Source organism: Vipera ursinii (assembly GCF_947247035.1).
Source record: "Vipera ursinii genome assembly, chromosome: 1".
In the NCBI taxonomy this organism is placed as follows: domain Eukaryota; kingdom Metazoa; phylum Chordata; class Lepidosauria; order Squamata; family Viperidae; genus Vipera; species Vipera ursinii.
Window position 1 is genome coordinate 277108723 of NC_139512.1, and position 17305 is coordinate 277126027.

At 37.5% G+C, this 17305-nt stretch overlaps 2 protein-coding genes across 3 annotated transcripts in view; one reads left to right on the forward strand and one right to left on the reverse strand.

The window, feature by feature from the left end:
- Positions 1-9449, forward strand: part of TMEM181 (transmembrane protein 181) — a 36661-nt gene extending 27212 nt beyond the window's left edge. For both annotated transcript variants that reach the window (XM_083371194.1, XM_083371195.1), the window contains exons 14-17: positions 528-610; positions 1851-1940; positions 3001-3067; positions 4029-9449. In XM_083371194.1, coding sequence (XP_083227320.1) covers positions 528-610; positions 1851-1940; positions 3001-3067; positions 4029-4107 — 319 coding nt within the window. In that variant the 3' untranslated portion in view covers positions 4108-9449. The remainder of the gene's footprint in view (positions 1-527; positions 611-1850; positions 1941-3000; positions 3068-4028) is intronic.
- A 368-nt stretch (positions 9450-9817) lies between these two features.
- DYNLT1 (dynein light chain Tctex-type 1) lies at positions 9818-16509 on the reverse strand. Its single transcript, XM_083371228.1, has 5 exons — positions 16322-16509; positions 15013-15054; positions 10824-10947; positions 10546-10623; positions 9818-10178 (listed from the first exon to the last, which is right to left on the reverse strand). Exons 1-5 carry the CDS (start codon positions 16346-16348, stop codon positions 10108-10110), a joined length of 342 nt encoding a protein of 113 aa, XP_083227354.1. The 5' UTR covers positions 16349-16509; the 3' UTR covers positions 9818-10107.
- Positions 16510-17305: the final 796 nt, after the last annotated feature.

Consider the following 17305-nt stretch of genomic DNA (forward strand, 5'->3'; position numbering starts at 1 on the left):
AAGGTACCACTGTATCTGCTTATGTCAGAAAAGGGAGGTTGCTCCAATGAAGTGTGACTAACTGCATTATTCCTTACAAGGTACCATTGTACTAGAAAGTGCACTTTGGTAATATTTTCTTTTTAAGTGGTGGTATTGGTGGTAAAATGAAGAAACTCAATGAAAAGAATTAAAACAATCTGTCTAGACATTCTTACTGTACAAATTTTACACCACAGCAGTCAGCCGTCAATAATGTAGGTTTTTTTTGTGTGTAAGAAATCCTACAAGATTAAACACAACCTTTTTCCTCCCCATAATTGCCATAAACTATTTTGATGTCTTATATAACTTATTCCTACTTTACTTGGGCAGTTGTATTAATCTTGGAGGCGTATATTTGTAATTGGCCCATTTGCAATTTTCCACAGCTTACTTGGGAAATAGTTTCCTAACATTAATTTTAAATATGGATTTTTATTTAATTGATCTTGGAATTAAAAATCCAGAATAAACTTTGATTGATTTCATTTCTTTTCTTCTTCCAGCATTGCTATATTTTATTTGCGTTTTGGAGCACAGGTTGTTCAGGACAATTTTGTGGCTGAGTTTTCAAGCCATTATCATAATTATATCCTTTTACTGTGACATCCTGCTCAAAGTTTCAGTCAAATGGTAGGGCTTTATAGTCCATTATGTAGTCTCTAAAATCAACAGTGACTAAGCATCCTTATTACCCTGAAGCCCACAGTTAATATTCTCCCGTTCAATGTATGTATCCCAAAGGTGCTGTTCAAAAAGCAATTAGACTGTCTTGTTTTTTTTCCCTTGAAGACATTTCACTTCTCATCCAAGAGGTTTTTTCAGTTCTGGCTGAATGGTGAGGAATGGTTTCTTCAGTTTTCACCCAGGAAAGCTTCTTGAATGACAGGTGAATTTTTTTTTAAGAACCCCCCCCCCACCCAAGAAAGTCCAGTTGCCTTTTGAACAGCTCGTTTGGGACAACAGCTCGTTTGGGACAACTGGATAACTGAGAATCTCCATAGACATTCCACGTATATAAATTTAGATTCTTGTGCAATGTGTCATTTGAGACACTAAAATAATATGAATATTGTTAAGTCTTCCTGATCATTTAGTTCTTACTTGATTTATGTGTTGAATACACTGATTACCCTCAAAATATCTTACTGGCTCAAAGCTTAATTTTAAAAAAAATGTTTAAAATTCAATACAAATTAAAGTTAAAAATTAAAGCATGTCAGATAAAAAGACCGATATGCACAAAGATTAAAACCTAGCAATTCAGGATTGTTTGCTTGCTTATCTGATCTTCATCATGGTGATGAAGATCTTCATACTGAAGGTTAGGGGAATTTCCAAGGTCAGGACTTCCAAAGGCTAGTTACAACTACAGGGAAGACCCTCTGGGCAACACAAACAAATGTAGCTTTAAATGCTGGTGGGAAGTTGGCAAACCTCTGTAAAGCAGCAGCCCTCCACCTTTTGGGCAACAGGGGCAGGTTCCATGGAGAAAGGTTTTTTCCCCAGACTGGAGAGGGTGTGGTTTCATGTGCTGCCGGCATCCCATGGATGGGGCGTCACTTGTTTGCACGGCTTGGTTTCTGGCATGCCGCAGACTGGTGCCGGTCCACGGACCCAGAGTTGTGGACCCTGCTGTAAAAGATCTTAGGAAAGAAATGTGTACAAATGTTTTTATGAGGCTGGCTTTTTACTCAGTGTTTTAATGTGTAAATCACTGTTGGGTGAGGAATATAAAATGGGGCTCATTCAGCTGTTTGAATGGTTCTTTAGATCTTGATGACATGTTGAATTGTTTCATAAGTAATGATATCCTTGACAGTTATCACCTGCAGAATTCTTATCGTTCTATGGCTTATTAAATTTCTATCTATACACGTTAGCCTTTGTGTATTCACCATCAAAAAATGCCCTGTACGGTAAGTTAATTTCTGTTGCTTCTTTTGGCAAAATTCTGTTTTGTTTTTTTGCTTGAAATACAGTTTGACCGACCTATGGATAAGCTATGAAGTTTAGTACCAAATGGTGCAGTGCATAGTAAAATTATATTCTTTGTAGGCATTCATGTTATATCAGGTATTTTTAAATTATACTTTCCAGAACTAAATTTGTTAGGCAACCTGAACTTGGCAGTTTCCAGGTGTTTTGAGATTAGGAATGTGAGGGGGAAAAATGACCCTTTAAAAAAGTAGCACCGTTCTTTGATAACAGATGCAAAATCTGAAACTATCCCTAAAATCTCAGTCCCAACATATGTAGTGTGACCCTCCCCACTCTACAGTAATCAACAAAGGTAAGATGCCCATTTCCCTTTACACCAAATGATTGCCCAATTCCAACCTATAACAATAAATAAATTAAAACTGAAGCAAAGAGAGGAGGATTTAATATTCACTCAGTTGGCACCAAAGAGTGACAAGGAAGAAGAGACCTGAATTTATTTATTTATTGAATTTGTATACCGCCCTATTCCCATAGGACTCAGGGCGGTTTACAAGGCAGTTAAAACCATGAAATACAAAATTTAAAATCAATTAAAGCAATTAATTAAATTCAAGCCCCAAAAGTAAATCTAAAACCCAATTAAAATTAAAACCCCCTAAGTCTGGGCCAAACAGCTCGAAGAGCCAAGTTTTCAGGTCCCGGCAAAATGAGCGAAGGTCGGGGGCAGTCCTAAGTTCCGTAGGTAGTTGGTTCCATAGGGCAGGCGCACCCACAGAGAACGCCCTTCCCCTGGGAATAACCCGCCGGCATTCATTAACCGGCGGTACCCTGAGAAGGCCCCCCCTGTGGGAGCGCACAGGACGATGGGAACATGATGCCGGCAGCAGGTGTTCCTTTAGATAGTCCGGACCCAAGCCATTTAGGGCTTTATAGGTCATTACCAGCACCTTGAATCTCAATGGCTTTTAATAACATGACTGACCTTTGGGGAAGAGAGATGCATTTATTGATTATATCCTTCAAAACATCTTTCAGAGTCTCAGTTGAAAGACAACCCAGCCTTTTCCATGTTGAATGATTCAGATGACGATGTTATCTATGGGTAAGACTTGCAATAATGTCACCAATCCCACTTTGTTTCTGTAATGTTCTATAAAACCTATTGCCACTTTTTTGTCGGACCTCTCCATTTCCTATATTGAAAAAACCTATCCTGTCCCGGAAGTTGTTTTTGTAATAAAAACATGATAAGGAAGTACTTCTGGAATGAATATGTGGCAAAGGTAGGCATAAATTGTTAAACTGCTGTTGTGTGTGGTTTTTTGCCCAAAAAGGAATAAAACTTCTATAAAAAGATGGCAAATCTACGAAGTTCACCAGGCAGCTAGTAAGCCAGTGGAATTATCTCCAAAATTTGTTGACAGCAAAGAACTGTATAAGGCAGAATAGCAATTTTCTTATTTAGATCTGTAAATGTAGCTTGTAAATATTGTAAAATTAAAAAAAAACACTGTACATAGTCAGTTAGATTGGTTGAAAGAAAGGTTTGGGAATTTTATGGCTGATCCTAGTCAGTTTTTAGCCAATCTTAACCTTGATTCTTTTTGGGTTATGCTGATTGGTACCTGATTTTTTTTCTTGTCCCGAGTTTGATATCTTTGAAATTAGCTTTACAAGCTATCCATTTTCAGGCAAGTGCAGTATTCATAGCTGTGGAGTGTATCAGCCCTTTCAAAATTGTGTGGCTCATTTTTTTCAGGATTTTTATTACTCTCCTGGAATCTGTTTTTGATGCATTTTGACTGCTGCAAAATTTGAAATAAATATTGCTTTAAACAAACACCATTAAAATTAAACTGATTATACCATGCTTCTAATACAATTCTAATTTAAAAGCGTCAAAAAAGGGGGTTTCCAAACAGGCTGAAAGCAAATAAAGGAATGTAGTTTGCGTACTTCCCTGGAAAAAGCTCAGCTAGTGAATTCCAGAATTTAAGTGGTATGGAATTGTAATATTTTTGCTGCTTATGTTAAAGTATCATTTCTTCAATATGTTTGGACAGGAGTGACTATGAAGAAATGCCACTTCAGAATGGCCAGGCTATCAGAGCCAAATTCAAAGAGGAATCGGACAGTGATTAAATTTGCACAGGAACAGCCAAGAATATGGAACAAGAGTAATGTTATATTTCCTATAGTCAAGTGAACCTTGCTTTTGGTGGAAGTATGTCCTTTATTCCAGTCATTTTCTGTTTACAAAACTAAAATGGATGGGACTGAGAAATGAATGTTTAGTAACATTTATTTTTAAGACACTTGTGGTTTACCCACTCCCCTCTTGTAAAACTCTTGTAGCAACAGGATGCATTCACGGATGGAATGCTGTGGAATCAGATTATTAAATCAATTATGTTTTGGGGGGAGTCTTAGCTTATTATGGATTAACAACTGAATACCGGATTTCCTAATTCCTTCATTACTAATATAAGAGAATATTTGCAGCTCAGGGTTGAACTGTGGAGTCTTTGATGCTCTCTGAGCTTGCTTTTTTTTCCTTGAAGACATTTCATTGCCCAATTAGATAACATCTTCAGTGCTAAAGGGGAGTGGGGATCTGTTCTGTTTATATATGGCTTGCCCTGTCAGTGTTGGTGGGAGTGTTGTTTTCTTCTTGATTGTTTCTTGATTAGGCTGTTTTAATTACTATGCTTCGTTACTATTTATGACTGTGCTTCGTTACTATTTAAATGGCGGCAATACTTTGCATTTTAAAAATGCCAAAGTAATTTATCTTGTAGTTGCATATTGAGCATCAGGACAATGCACCATCTCCCAACATCTCTAGATTCCAAAGTTAGGTGGAAATTGGGCTGGTCTTCTTGGCTCTCGAGAAAAGAGCAGAATATTACCACAGGCATGCAGAGATGACATACTTCGGAACTCCCAATAATAATTCAATACATAACCAGGGTCTTGAATTCATAAAACAAACATTTATCCCTGTTGTTTTCTGTTGGTGGACCATTGATTACCACAGCAGCTCATTCTCTCTGAGACACCAGTGTAGTTGTGTTGTTTTAGAAAACAAAACAAATTGAGAGAAGGGATTATTTGAAAGCTGATTTATCTTAAAATAATGATAACATTTAAATGCATGGCAATTTTGAATTCAAAGCAAAGGCTTCTGCTGCTAGTATTTTTTAAGGGAACATATATACTTCAATCACATACTCTTCCTTCAGAAAAAATGTTCTGAATATTTTAATAAATCGAACATTATTAAGTACTGTAGTTTAGAAACAAACAGTAAATGTTCAGTATGATGACTAGTAAAATGAGCACTTGCTCATTTTATAACCTGGCAGGATCCAAAATGGTGGTTGATTTATTTTTATTGAACATTCCTTTGGCAGAGTTAGGTAGAACTTTCAGATTTGCACAGAAACAAATGCATTCAGATTACAAAACTCTGGAAGAATTATATGATTAAAATATGGTCAAATGACATTTTCTTAGAATGGCCTTTGCTTCATCGCTGTTTTGTGTGCGGGCTATCATAAGGACTACCATTGTTCCTATTGTACATATAGAATAGGAATGAAGAGCTCTGCAGCAAACAGCAAGTGTCTGGGGATTATGATGTGATTTCTTGATTTGAATTGCAACTGTCTTGAATGGTATTTCTGAAGACTTTTTTAATCTCAGCTTCTAACATAAATAAAATAACCTCTTCTACAACTTTCTGATCCTTGTTAGAAAAATAAACTACTGAACTTCAGTGTGCTAACTGAAATGAGGATACCAGTTAACAGTGCACTAAAAATAACTTTTACTCTTACATCTAGAAGGATTCTATGAATTAATTTCATCAGATTAACCTTATGGATCTCTATTTTCTGTGCTTTCATAGTACATTTTCCTCCTTCTCATTCACTCCAGTAACATTCTTAAACACATGAAGCTCTTATCACCTGCGAAATAAAACCTGAATGATACATAAGAATTAAAGCCTTGTTTAAGCTACAGGTAAAATTAAATGAGGGATGCGGTGGCTCAGTGGGTTAGGACGCTGAGCTTGTCAATCAGATGGTTGGCAGTTTGGCGGGTCGAATCCCGAGTGCCGCATAACAGAGTGAGCGCCTGTTACTCGTCCCAGCTTCTGCCAACTTAGCAGTTCGAAAGCACGTAAAAAATGCAAGTAGAAAAATAGGGACCACTACGGTGGGAAGGTAACAGTGTTCCGTGCGCCTTTGGCCTATAGTCATGCCGGCCACATGACCACGGAGACAAGCGCTGGCTCTTCGGCTTTGAAACGGAGATGAGCACCGGCCCCTAGAGTTGGAAAAAACTAGCATGCATGTGCGGAGGAACCTTTACCTTTTTAAAATTAAATGTGTTCCCAAAGTTCATGTTTTAGTCATTTCTTGCTTTAGGTCTTGTTCTAAGTTTAAGCTTCGGGAGCAGCCTAATGATTTAATTCCAGGGCCTCAATTAAAAAGCACTTCCTTTTGTGCTGAGGGGAGACAATATTCTCCGCTCTATCACTTGCAAATCTGATGGTCCTTCAGTGCACGCAAGGAATTATAGTAAGGGGATGCTTTAATAGGCATGCAGGGACTGGATCCCAGACATACCCAAGAATGTAATAAAAACTGAAATAACCCAAAGCTAGTAATACAATGATAAACTCATTTTTGTAAGTTACTCAAAACAAATATCTAAAAAAGATGAAGTGCGGGTTGCAGTTCAACATCCCACATGTAAAATTATGTGATCAGCTCGGTTCTATACTGTGTACTATTGTAAATCATGTCTTTGGTATATGTGAAAGATCCAGTTTTCCTTTATGGTAATATTTTAACTGTGCCAAGCTTATAGTGTAAAATGATAAAGACAGAATATCTTCCTCTTTTTTTGTATTGCCTACTCATGAAAAGTTGTTGAAGTATATGTTGTTTTATGTTATTTTCAGTTGCTTTTCTAAGGTTTGCATTCAATTTGTGCAAAAGGATAAAAGAAAATCTGTTCCTCCTTCTGTATCCCAGCTTTGCTGTGGAGGTTTCCCTAAATCTCTCTGGGCACATTTGATGACAGGGAAAGCTACAAGTAGACTCTTTCCAGCAATATCTTGCTGACAAATGGCATTAAATTCAACACTAAGATGTCCAAGTTTTATTTAATGTGGTTCGCAAGTTATTTTACCCTGAATTCATTGATGTTTCTCTAGAATTGTATATTCAGTTCAATGCCCCTGAAGTTCATTTGTCCTTGGGAATTTCTGGCAGCTTTGGTTTTTCACTTAGTAATGTAGCTATAAGCTAAATATCACTGAATTTGCTTGCACCACTTCAGCCAGTTGAAAATGTCTAGCAAGCATAATACTATTTCCTAAATGTTTTGATCCTTTTTCCTATTTGCAAAATGTTTGTCTGACCTTTGATTTTTAAGTACATAACTAGAACTTATCCATCCTGGATTTATTACTTTAAGGAGGCATTCTCAGCAAGAAAATCGAGCACTTTCTTAAATCTCTATGAGGGATTAGAATTGTGATACAGGTAGCTTTCAACTTAACACTATTCATTTAATGACTATTCAAAGTTACGACAGCACTAAAAGCTACGACTGGTCCTTGTACTTAGCAACTGTTGCAGTCATCACAATTTGCAATCTTCCCAGCCAGTTTGCAACAAACAAAGCCAATGGGGGAAGCTGGTTTCATTTAACAACTGCATGATTCACTTAAAATCCAGATTCCCTTAACTACGGCAGCAAAAAAAAGATGTCAAAATTGGACACAACTCACTTAATGACCACCCCTTTAGTGACAGACTGCCTGGTCCCAATTGGGGTCGTATGTCAAGGACTACCTGTACGCCATTTATTTTGTACATAATTTCATAAATTGTAAACTTGTATTATGAGTTAAAAGTTTTCTGATGAATTTACGTGGATTGGTTTCTTTAAATAATTTAGTAATTTGCACGGGATGAATTAGGCATCTCTTCCCCTCTGTTTTTGTCTGTATCTTTGAAAAGAGGCAAGTCCAATGGGGATCACTTTAAAACCTTTTGCAAAGAACAAGTGTATTATTGCATATGTGGTATTTTTTAAGTTTTGGAAAGTTCAGAAGGAAACTTCCAGAACATACAGAATGACATCTACCTTGGAAAATCCAACAAAGATGAGTGCTGCTGCTCTTTTTTGTATCTCACTCCTTATTGGAAATTGAGATTATTTTTCAGGCATATTATTAATCACAGAATACTTTTGCATGTGCAGTATATAATGGTGTAATGAGACAGGATCTATTTCACCCTTTTAGTTAAGGGAATAATGGGAGAGAACTACTTCAGTCACTTGGATACCAGTATATTTTCCCAGTAAGAAGCTAGGGAGCTATTAGTAAAAGGAGAGGGTTTTAAATACTACCCTCACTTATAGGTCTCTTGTTGTTTGGGGGGTTAGGGTAGTTCTCATTATAAAATGGCTGCCAAGCATTATGGGAACACGAGACTATCCCTTTAATGTACTCAGTTTTTAGTTGGATTCCAATAATTCTGATGTTAGCAGTAGGAATTTTACCCCCTCCCAAGCCTGGATATTTTGTTTTAAAATGTCCTCTGACAATGCCATGTTTCCTTTAGTGAAAGCAGCTGCTCTTTTAGTAAAGGTTTGGATAGAATAACCTGATTAAACCAGAAAGCAGATTGTATAGGAGAGGGAGATAATGTCATATTACACTGCCATAAAGCCAATCAGATTTAACTTTTGTTATTAGTGAGGCCCATCAAAAAAACATGTTTTCATGGAAATATTTGAAAAGGATAAAACTGAGGCTTTTTCAGTACCAACAAGAGCAGCATAAGTTACCATTATGTATATAACATGCCTGGGAATTGGAAAGGTTAGTAGGTATGCTGAAAAAAAATCAATTATTTTAATGGTGATTTTAATTCTGATTTTGTGCATGTTTATTCAGAAATACATGCTATCAAGCTTTAGGTTCACATTTGATACAAAATTTGAGAAAAAATTACCTGAAATTGTGCAATCATTGCACATTAGCTCTGTGGCTCTTTTGTTGTGTTTGTTGTCTTATGCTCCACTTGTGCCAATATATATATGGAAAAATCCTTTCAGTACTATTTTAAACAGATGTAACAAGGCAAATATAGAAAATTTTATATCAAAGTGTAGCTAGTGCTTTTTCAAAATGGCTATGTTAATGAGTACATTTGTAAATTTAATTTTGCTTGAAGAAGGGATATGCATGGTTTATTGTAATATGTAATCGCCGGGCTTCAGGGAATCTGGCTGCTTGCAATTATGAGGTTTGGAATATGGGATAGAATTTTCCCACAGCATAAAAATAACACTCACTGTAATGTAAAGGTTTTTTTTTTAGTAAGTACTAGAAATAGTGCAAAATTAAAATCATGAAATTCAATTTATTCATAATAAAATTTTATACTGAACTTCTGTATCAATGTCAATTAGCCTTTCTTTGATTTTTCTTTACAGGCTTTAGAGGGGAATGCCAGCCAAAACAAAATACCCAGGAAGCTAATGAGATTAGGGAATAATGATACTCTTTCAGAACTTCAGCATGTTAAAATACTGGACTATTAAGTTAGGATAAAGATACCAAATCAAACTCAGTTCCTGGTGATCACATGTACACACTGGTAGCATTTGTTGTTTTTTTTAAAGGGACTTCCATGGGGGACCCCAAATACTAATCTGGCCCCAATTTGCTTACTTCCAAAACCAGCAAAGGTCAGTCACTGCTGTGCTCATGATATTTTCCTCATTTCTAAATTTTTAAGTTTTAGGAACGAACATACGCATATTCAGAGCTTCAATAATTTAATAACAAACAAATCTAGAGTGAAAATCAGTCTTACCCACACAGGTGGAGTAAAGCTTTAGAACTGCAGCAAATTTCAGGTTTTAGCACCTTGAGAAAGAGTCCTTAAAGTGTTAAGACAGAGTTTGGCTGTGAAGAAGGAATCATGCTTATATAACAGTACTGAAATTTCTGTTTTTCCTCAGAAAGAATGGGGAATTCTTAGTTATTCACTGAATTCACAGTTTTACTGGACTTAAAGCAACGACAAGGTCAGAAGAATTTCAAGGCAATCATATTGCAAGTCCAAAGGCACTGACAATACAGTACATAGTCTTGTTCTCCCATCTTACAGTGCAGGCTCCTACAAAAAACAACAACCAGTTAGGTGAGCTACATAAACACAAGATATAGATTAGTGCATCCATACTTAATCCAGGGATTTACGTCTATGGCAAAACTCTTCATAAGTTTAAGTAGTACTTGTAGACAAACTCTACTGCTATTTAAACTGTTTGGAAGCACACCCATTTACAGTTTACTGTATCACCTATTTTGAACAGTAAGGGAGAGTAAAGTCATCACAGCCATGAGCCATGATCAGGTGAATGCACTGGAATCAAGTTTGTAAATTCAATGCAAATTATTTTACCCAAAAGAAAGAGCTTCCAGAGTTACACAAATTTTCTGTAAAAAAGTTCAGCAACACCAATTTTGAAAGAGTTTTATACCATCAGCGGCATTGTCCCAGAAGCAAGAGTTTGCAGTGTGAAGTCCAGCACCATTTTTTTGCATAATCACACAGGTCACTATAAATTATAGACAAAATACTGTTAGAAAAAAAAGCATTTGTCTATGCAACACAATTATACCTGATTTTGCAAAGGATACAGAGTACACGTGGCATGACCACAAATGTTCAGACTAATTACTATTAGAATCTCCCCACCACTTTAATTTTGTTTGAAAGCATTTCTGAAAAGTACATGATAAGATTGCATTAACTTACCAACGTATTTGAATGGTTTCCCCAGCTTTGTCAACTGACTTAAAATCTGCTCCACGACAGTTGTAGTCCATTGGTTCACTTTGCTGTGCAGATATGCATTGCCGCCTATTGTTCCTTCTATGGCCTACAGATTAAATATAGATAACTAAATTCCTATAGTTCTATTTTAAAATTCACACGTCAGCCTCAGAAATTAGAATTGGTATGCAAACTTTTTCCCAACTAATTCATTTTTGACAAAAAGAGATGAGTAATATCCCTTCCCTACCCATCCAAATATTGATAAGACATACAACCTCGAACTTTTATTGTGAGGATGGACTCTCCATATCCGTGGCATTGGGGTGGGGGGAAACCCATAGAATGATAATATCTTAACAGCACTGCCGTTAAAACTTCGAGAACAAAAATAATTGCAACGTGATTGAAAAAAGCAGGCAAAAATAGTGGATTACCTGGATTCATATAATCATTGCATACCCATCATGCTTATTTAGGCATAAACAATGCTGTACAAAACCAAAAATAGTGGCTCTTCTTTTTTTTCTTTTTCTTTTTAAAAGATGGCCTGAGAGGGGTTTCACCTCTCAATTGATTCCTCAGAGTTTGGTCCCCAGAATTCAGTTGCTCTTTTCCTATTTGGAAAGATAAGTTAAACAACTTTCCTTTAACCCTTCCATTGTCTGCAACTCCTGATGTGGAATTTCCCCACATTCAATTAGGAAGCTTATGCAAGAGATTTTTGTTTTAGAATGCAGTGAGTTATATCCCATTCCACCATCTGGCACTACCTCCCCTAAACAGGCGTCCACTAGTAACAATTCCATTTGTCTGGTTATGAAAGTACCTATATGGCATAGAGTCTGATTATTTGAGTGATTGCTGTCTCCCAAATATATGCCTAGCAATTTGAACACTGTCATCTATAAGGACCCAAGAAGCATGCCCTGTCTGTAGCAGTCCCTGTCCCCAGAATGAGATTCTCCCAAGATCCCAATGGCCCCCACTCTATTGAAGGGGGACAACCCTTGCGTCCTTTCTCTCCCTTCTATCATGCTTGCCATCTCTTTCGTTTTAACTTGTGTGGTGGTAATTCTTTGTTTTGCAACAAACAAGATTAATACATTTTTTTTAAAAAAATCTATTTATCCTTAGCAGGGGGAGAGGGGAAAAAAGCATAACCTATTGCACCAACCCAAATGGGATTATTCTTATTCTCTTCCAATGAAATTAAACCTTTCTATTCTAGTCTCAATGCAGATCAGCCACAATTAATCCCCTCTTAAAATAAAATGGGTCTTGTCAGGGCATGCTTACATAGAGATTATGTCTACGCATTTAGTGTGTAGAGTCTTTGACAGTCATTCACTGCATATTAACAAGCCTTAGTTGGTAGGGGTATTTTTCTCCCTGAAGGATTTTTAAAATTAATAAACTATTACTAAGGAACATTTACATTTGATAAGCCTGGGAAATCACAGAAATGACTGTGTCTGAGATTATTTTCCTAGATTTAGTAAATTATCAACTATAACTTAACTTTAAAAGAGATGCCTTGTGCTTTCTGTACTGTAATGCTTAGCATAACAAGGCATGTTCTCAACTTTCTGAATTGTTAAGGCAGTTGCTACAACAAGGGATTAGCAAATATGACACTGGTACTTTGACAACTATTAGCCAAACTATAATCTGCGCTAAAATAATGAACTACATAGATTCTATACTAACAAAAACTTTGAGGCACAAAAAGGTTCCATTCCAAAGGCATAAACTGGAAGATATAATTTTTACTTTCCATCAACAAAGGTTTAGACTAAACTCTGTCCAAAAGGCTAAGGATTTTATTACGAAATATGAAACTAGAATAAGACTTAATGGATATGGAGGAAAAGGGTTTACACGGACAGCAATAACTTGAAGACACTGAATTGGGAGCCACAGCTAAAAAGTTTGTCAAGCTTTTTGCCTAAGTATGGATTACAAGTTATGACACGGAATATAAATGGAATCAAAGCTCCTAAAAAAAAGATTTGTCATTATCTGAGAAAGCTGAATCATGATGTAATTTGTCTGCAGGAGACACATATGAAGAAAAAAGATTCTATAGTTAAAAGTTGCTAACAATTTTTTTCCTGAAGTTGGAATTAAATAGGGCAAAATAGCCTATTCTGCCTGAGTAAGCCACAAGCATGGAAACCAATTCATTCCTACCACTAGATTCAATAGGTTACAAATTAAGTTAGAGGCCAAGTCTAATTACATGAGACAAAACCCTGAGCTGGATATGCTTAATCATTTCAAACAATAGTAGTATTGTTATGAATGAAGTTCTCTTAGGACATCAAAAGATAAACATTGGCTGGGATTCAGAAAACCTATATAGGTATTTGTCCCTAAAGTTATTTTATGTTAACCAACATTATGCAAGCATCAAAAATAAGTCAGAAAAGCTGCTGTTCAGAAAGCGAACATTTTCCTGACATTTAGAATATTTCCCCTTTTTCACTTATTTTGGGTTGTTGCTGTCTGGCTGTCTCCTCCACAGAAAAGGAGAAGGAAATACAGAGCTTTAAAGTCCACCTAAAATGTTACTAGAAGGTATACCCAAGGGTTCCTATCTCATTGTATGCAGCTCCTTTTAAACCCTGAAAACCCATTCCTGAAGATAAAGGTGCTCCCCAAAGGGGGGAGTTTGATGCAGTTAAAACAGCAGTCCATCTCCATTTGCACATTTTCCACATATATATGAAATATTGTTATGGAATTTTTTTTCATTTAAGAACTCCACAGCATTACTTGAAAGTGGTTTTACAGTTAGGACTACTATGGAGATGTTATAATTTCTTCGAAATGTCTGAAATGAAATAGAAAAAATTGTACCACAATTGGAATAGCATATGGAATATGCTAAAATATAACCTGGACTTTGCTACCATTATGGATGGATTCAGAGTTCGCTGAACAAATGCATTCAATGAATGAACTTTGGTCAGGATCATGTTTCTTCTAAAGGAGGTTATCTGTGACTGGTGGTGGTGGGTTCCTCCAGGCTTATAATTCCTGCTTTAAAAGCAGTGGAAACCATAAACGAGGTCTGTCCAATTCCAGATAGTGTGCAGGTTTCAGTCCTACCTGGAACAAGATGCCCTGATTATGATTTGGCTGGAATGCAAAGCAGCCTTTAGAGATTATCTGGAAGTTGCAGCTTCTTCAAAATGTACGAGCCAAACTACTAGCAAGGCAAACTCACTATTTTTGTCATGTTTATGACAACTGTGAGAGATATCTTGGCGCCCTAGTGGACAATCATTTAAATATGAGGTAGCAGCATGCTGCAGCTGCCAAAAAAGCCAACACAGAGGGATAGAATCAAGATCATTTGAAGTATTAATACCACTTTATAATGTCTTGGTAAGACCACACTTGGAATACTGCATCCAATTTTCGTCACCACGATGGAAAAAAGATATTCAGACTCTAGAAAGAGTGCAGAGAAGAGCAAGAAAGGTGATTGGGGGACTGGAGGCTAAAACATACAAAGAATGGTTGCTGGAATTGGGTATGTCTAGTTTAATAAAGCAGAGTTCCAATATCTCAGGGGTTGCCACAAAGGAGAGGGAGTCAGACTATTCTCCAAAGCACTTGAAGGCAGGACAAGAAGCAACGGATGGAAACTACTCAAGGAGAGAAGCAACCTAGAACTAAGGAGAAACTTCCCGACAGTTAGAACAATTAATCAGTGGAACAACTTGCCTCCAGGAGTTGTGAATGCTCCAACACTGGAAGTTTTTAAGAGACCGGATAACTATTTGTCTGAAATGGTATAGGGTTTCCTGCCTGGGTTGGACTAGATAACACCAAGGTCCCTCCAACTCTGTTATTCTGTTATGTGTGCACATATACACTCATACACTTTACTAAGAAATATTCCTATGATTATGCAAGTTATTATTCCCATTAATAAGTGGTCTTATATTTAAATCCTGGTGAAAGTTATTCTTCATGTTGTAGAAGTGATAAATTTTTCTTTTGAATGGAGACACAGTTGTTTGGCATTATGAAAATATAAGCTATTAATAAAGCCAGTTAACTGGCAGAACCACTTTCTTAAAAACAACTCGGTTGAGGAATACAGGAGATGTAATAATGATGCAAGATCGTGTTCATATATAAGGCCAAATAAGCTTACCTCTTTTATAATGTTGCTTACTTCGTCCACAACAAATGCAGTCTTTTAAAATAAAGCAGAAATATTCAAATTACATGATGCAAAACTGAAAAAGTGCCACTCAAATAAATACTTCACTCAGTTCAATTGAAATAGGATCACAGATCTGAGTACTTACAGCTTATTTTGACTTACTAGGGGCTGTATCACTTTCTTAGCCTCTCCCAAAGAAGCAAGGAGCAAGATGCTCCACGTTTCCTTAAGCATATCAATGACAGATACGGCAATATCTGGGTTTTTTTATTACTTTTAATGTGTTTTAACCTATTGTAAGAGCTGTGGGCATTTGTTTAATCTCTTTTAATTTTTGTATTTTGTCTCTTAACATGTATTGCCCTGTTCACAGCCCTGAGTCCTTCGGGAGAAGGGCGGTATATAAATAAATAAAATAAATAAATAAATAAATAAATAAAACAGCCAACAGAACAATACTTCTCCAGAGGCCTGTGAAGACCCTGTTCTTCTCCCAATCGTTCACCTAGGATGAGGGTTGAGCTGAGAAGATGTTGGCTCTGCCACGGGGAGTGAGGGGGAAAAAAAGCCCCCCAAACCTCTGGTTTTCAGTCCTGTTTTTATGGATTGTTCTGGGCTGCCTAGAAATCATTTTACGAGATGGGCGGCCGTCTTAAAGCCCCGCAAATCAGTTTCAAAATAAATAATCAGACAGCGCAGACAACTGTTCACCGAAAAAGGGCTATTTTTTCTCATTCAAGGAAGAATCGTTTTCTGGCAGGAAACCACGGCTGCAACCCCAACGGGTTCCCGACCGCCTGCATCCCTCCAGCTTAACCCATTGGGAGGGAGGACTTATTTTTAATTTTCTTTAAAAAAAAACACCTCTTGAATTCTAACAGGAGCCGCGCAGAAGGAGTCTGTATCCCAGCGTTTCCCAACCTTAGGAACTTGAAGATGCGTGGACTTCAACTCCCAGAATTCCCCAGCCAGCATAGCTGGCTGGGGAATTCTGGGAGTTGAAGTCCACGCATCTTCAAGTTCCTAAGGTTGGGAAACGCTGCTGTATCCAACCCATCGCCTCCGCGTAAGCCGGGAAAGAGCAGCGCGCAGGCAGGGAAGCCCGGAAACGAACCGGGCTCTTTCTCCGCCGCCTTTGGGAAGGTGGGGAAGAGGAGCAACAATGGGGAAGGGGCGTGTCTCGACCGGAGAAGCCAGCCGGAGCCTCTCTTCCTCCCGAAGGTTTGTTGCAGCCAGGCCTGCCACGAAGCTAAGGTCCCGGGACGTGACAGCCCCTTTGCTCCGGCAGACGCGTTACCTCCTCGGCAGACTGGAGCTCATCCATCGTCCTCCTTTCCTGACTCAGCTCGGCTCCAAGCCCGGCGCGTTCGTTGCCGCTACGCGACCAGCTCCCTCCTCCTATCCTCCTCCTCCTCCTCCTTCTGCGGTTGCGCACTGCGGTTGACACGTCCAGCCAATCACAGGCGAGGCAGACGGGCACGCCCGGAGTGGCTGGGCTAAGCTTTCTGCTCGCGGGTTGCGCCGCGGACACGAGCGGGCTCTGTCACCGCTTCCGGATTGTGACGTGTTGTCTCACGTGGGGTTTTGCAGGCTTTGCTCGCAACCGACGGATAAGTCCAAATAAATAAATAAATAAATAAATAAATAAATAAATAAATAAATAAATAAATAAATAAATAAATAAATAAATAAATAAATAAATATAAATAGATAAATAACCGCCGGATAAGTCCAAATAAATAAATAAATAAATAAATAAATAAATAAATAAATAAATAGATAAATAGATAAATAGATAAATAGATAACTAAATAGATAGATAAATAAATAAATAAATAATAAATAAATAAAAATAAAAATAATAAATAAAAATAATAAATAAATAAAAATAATAAATAAATAAATAATAAAAAATAGTTGGAGGTGATTAAAGGCTTCCTATTTTCACATTCAGTCCTCGTCTTTCCAAGGTGGGAGGGTGGCGGGTGCACAGCCAGGTTTTTCAAACTTTGGCATCTTAAAGGGGTGGTGGTGGACTTTCAACGCTTTGGGAGCTGAAATCCACCCATCTTGAGATTTACCTAGTTTGAAAAACACTGATGTGCAACCATCAGTGAGAAGAGGCGAAGCAAATCCAAAACAGTCGTGGACAAAAAGTGACCAGACTTAAAGGTGGGGAGCATGATTCTCACCGCTGCATTTTGGCGCACTCCTAAGGTCTACAGCTCAAAAGATAGCAGCATTTGCCATCTGAAACGATATTGAAAAAAAGTATATAGAA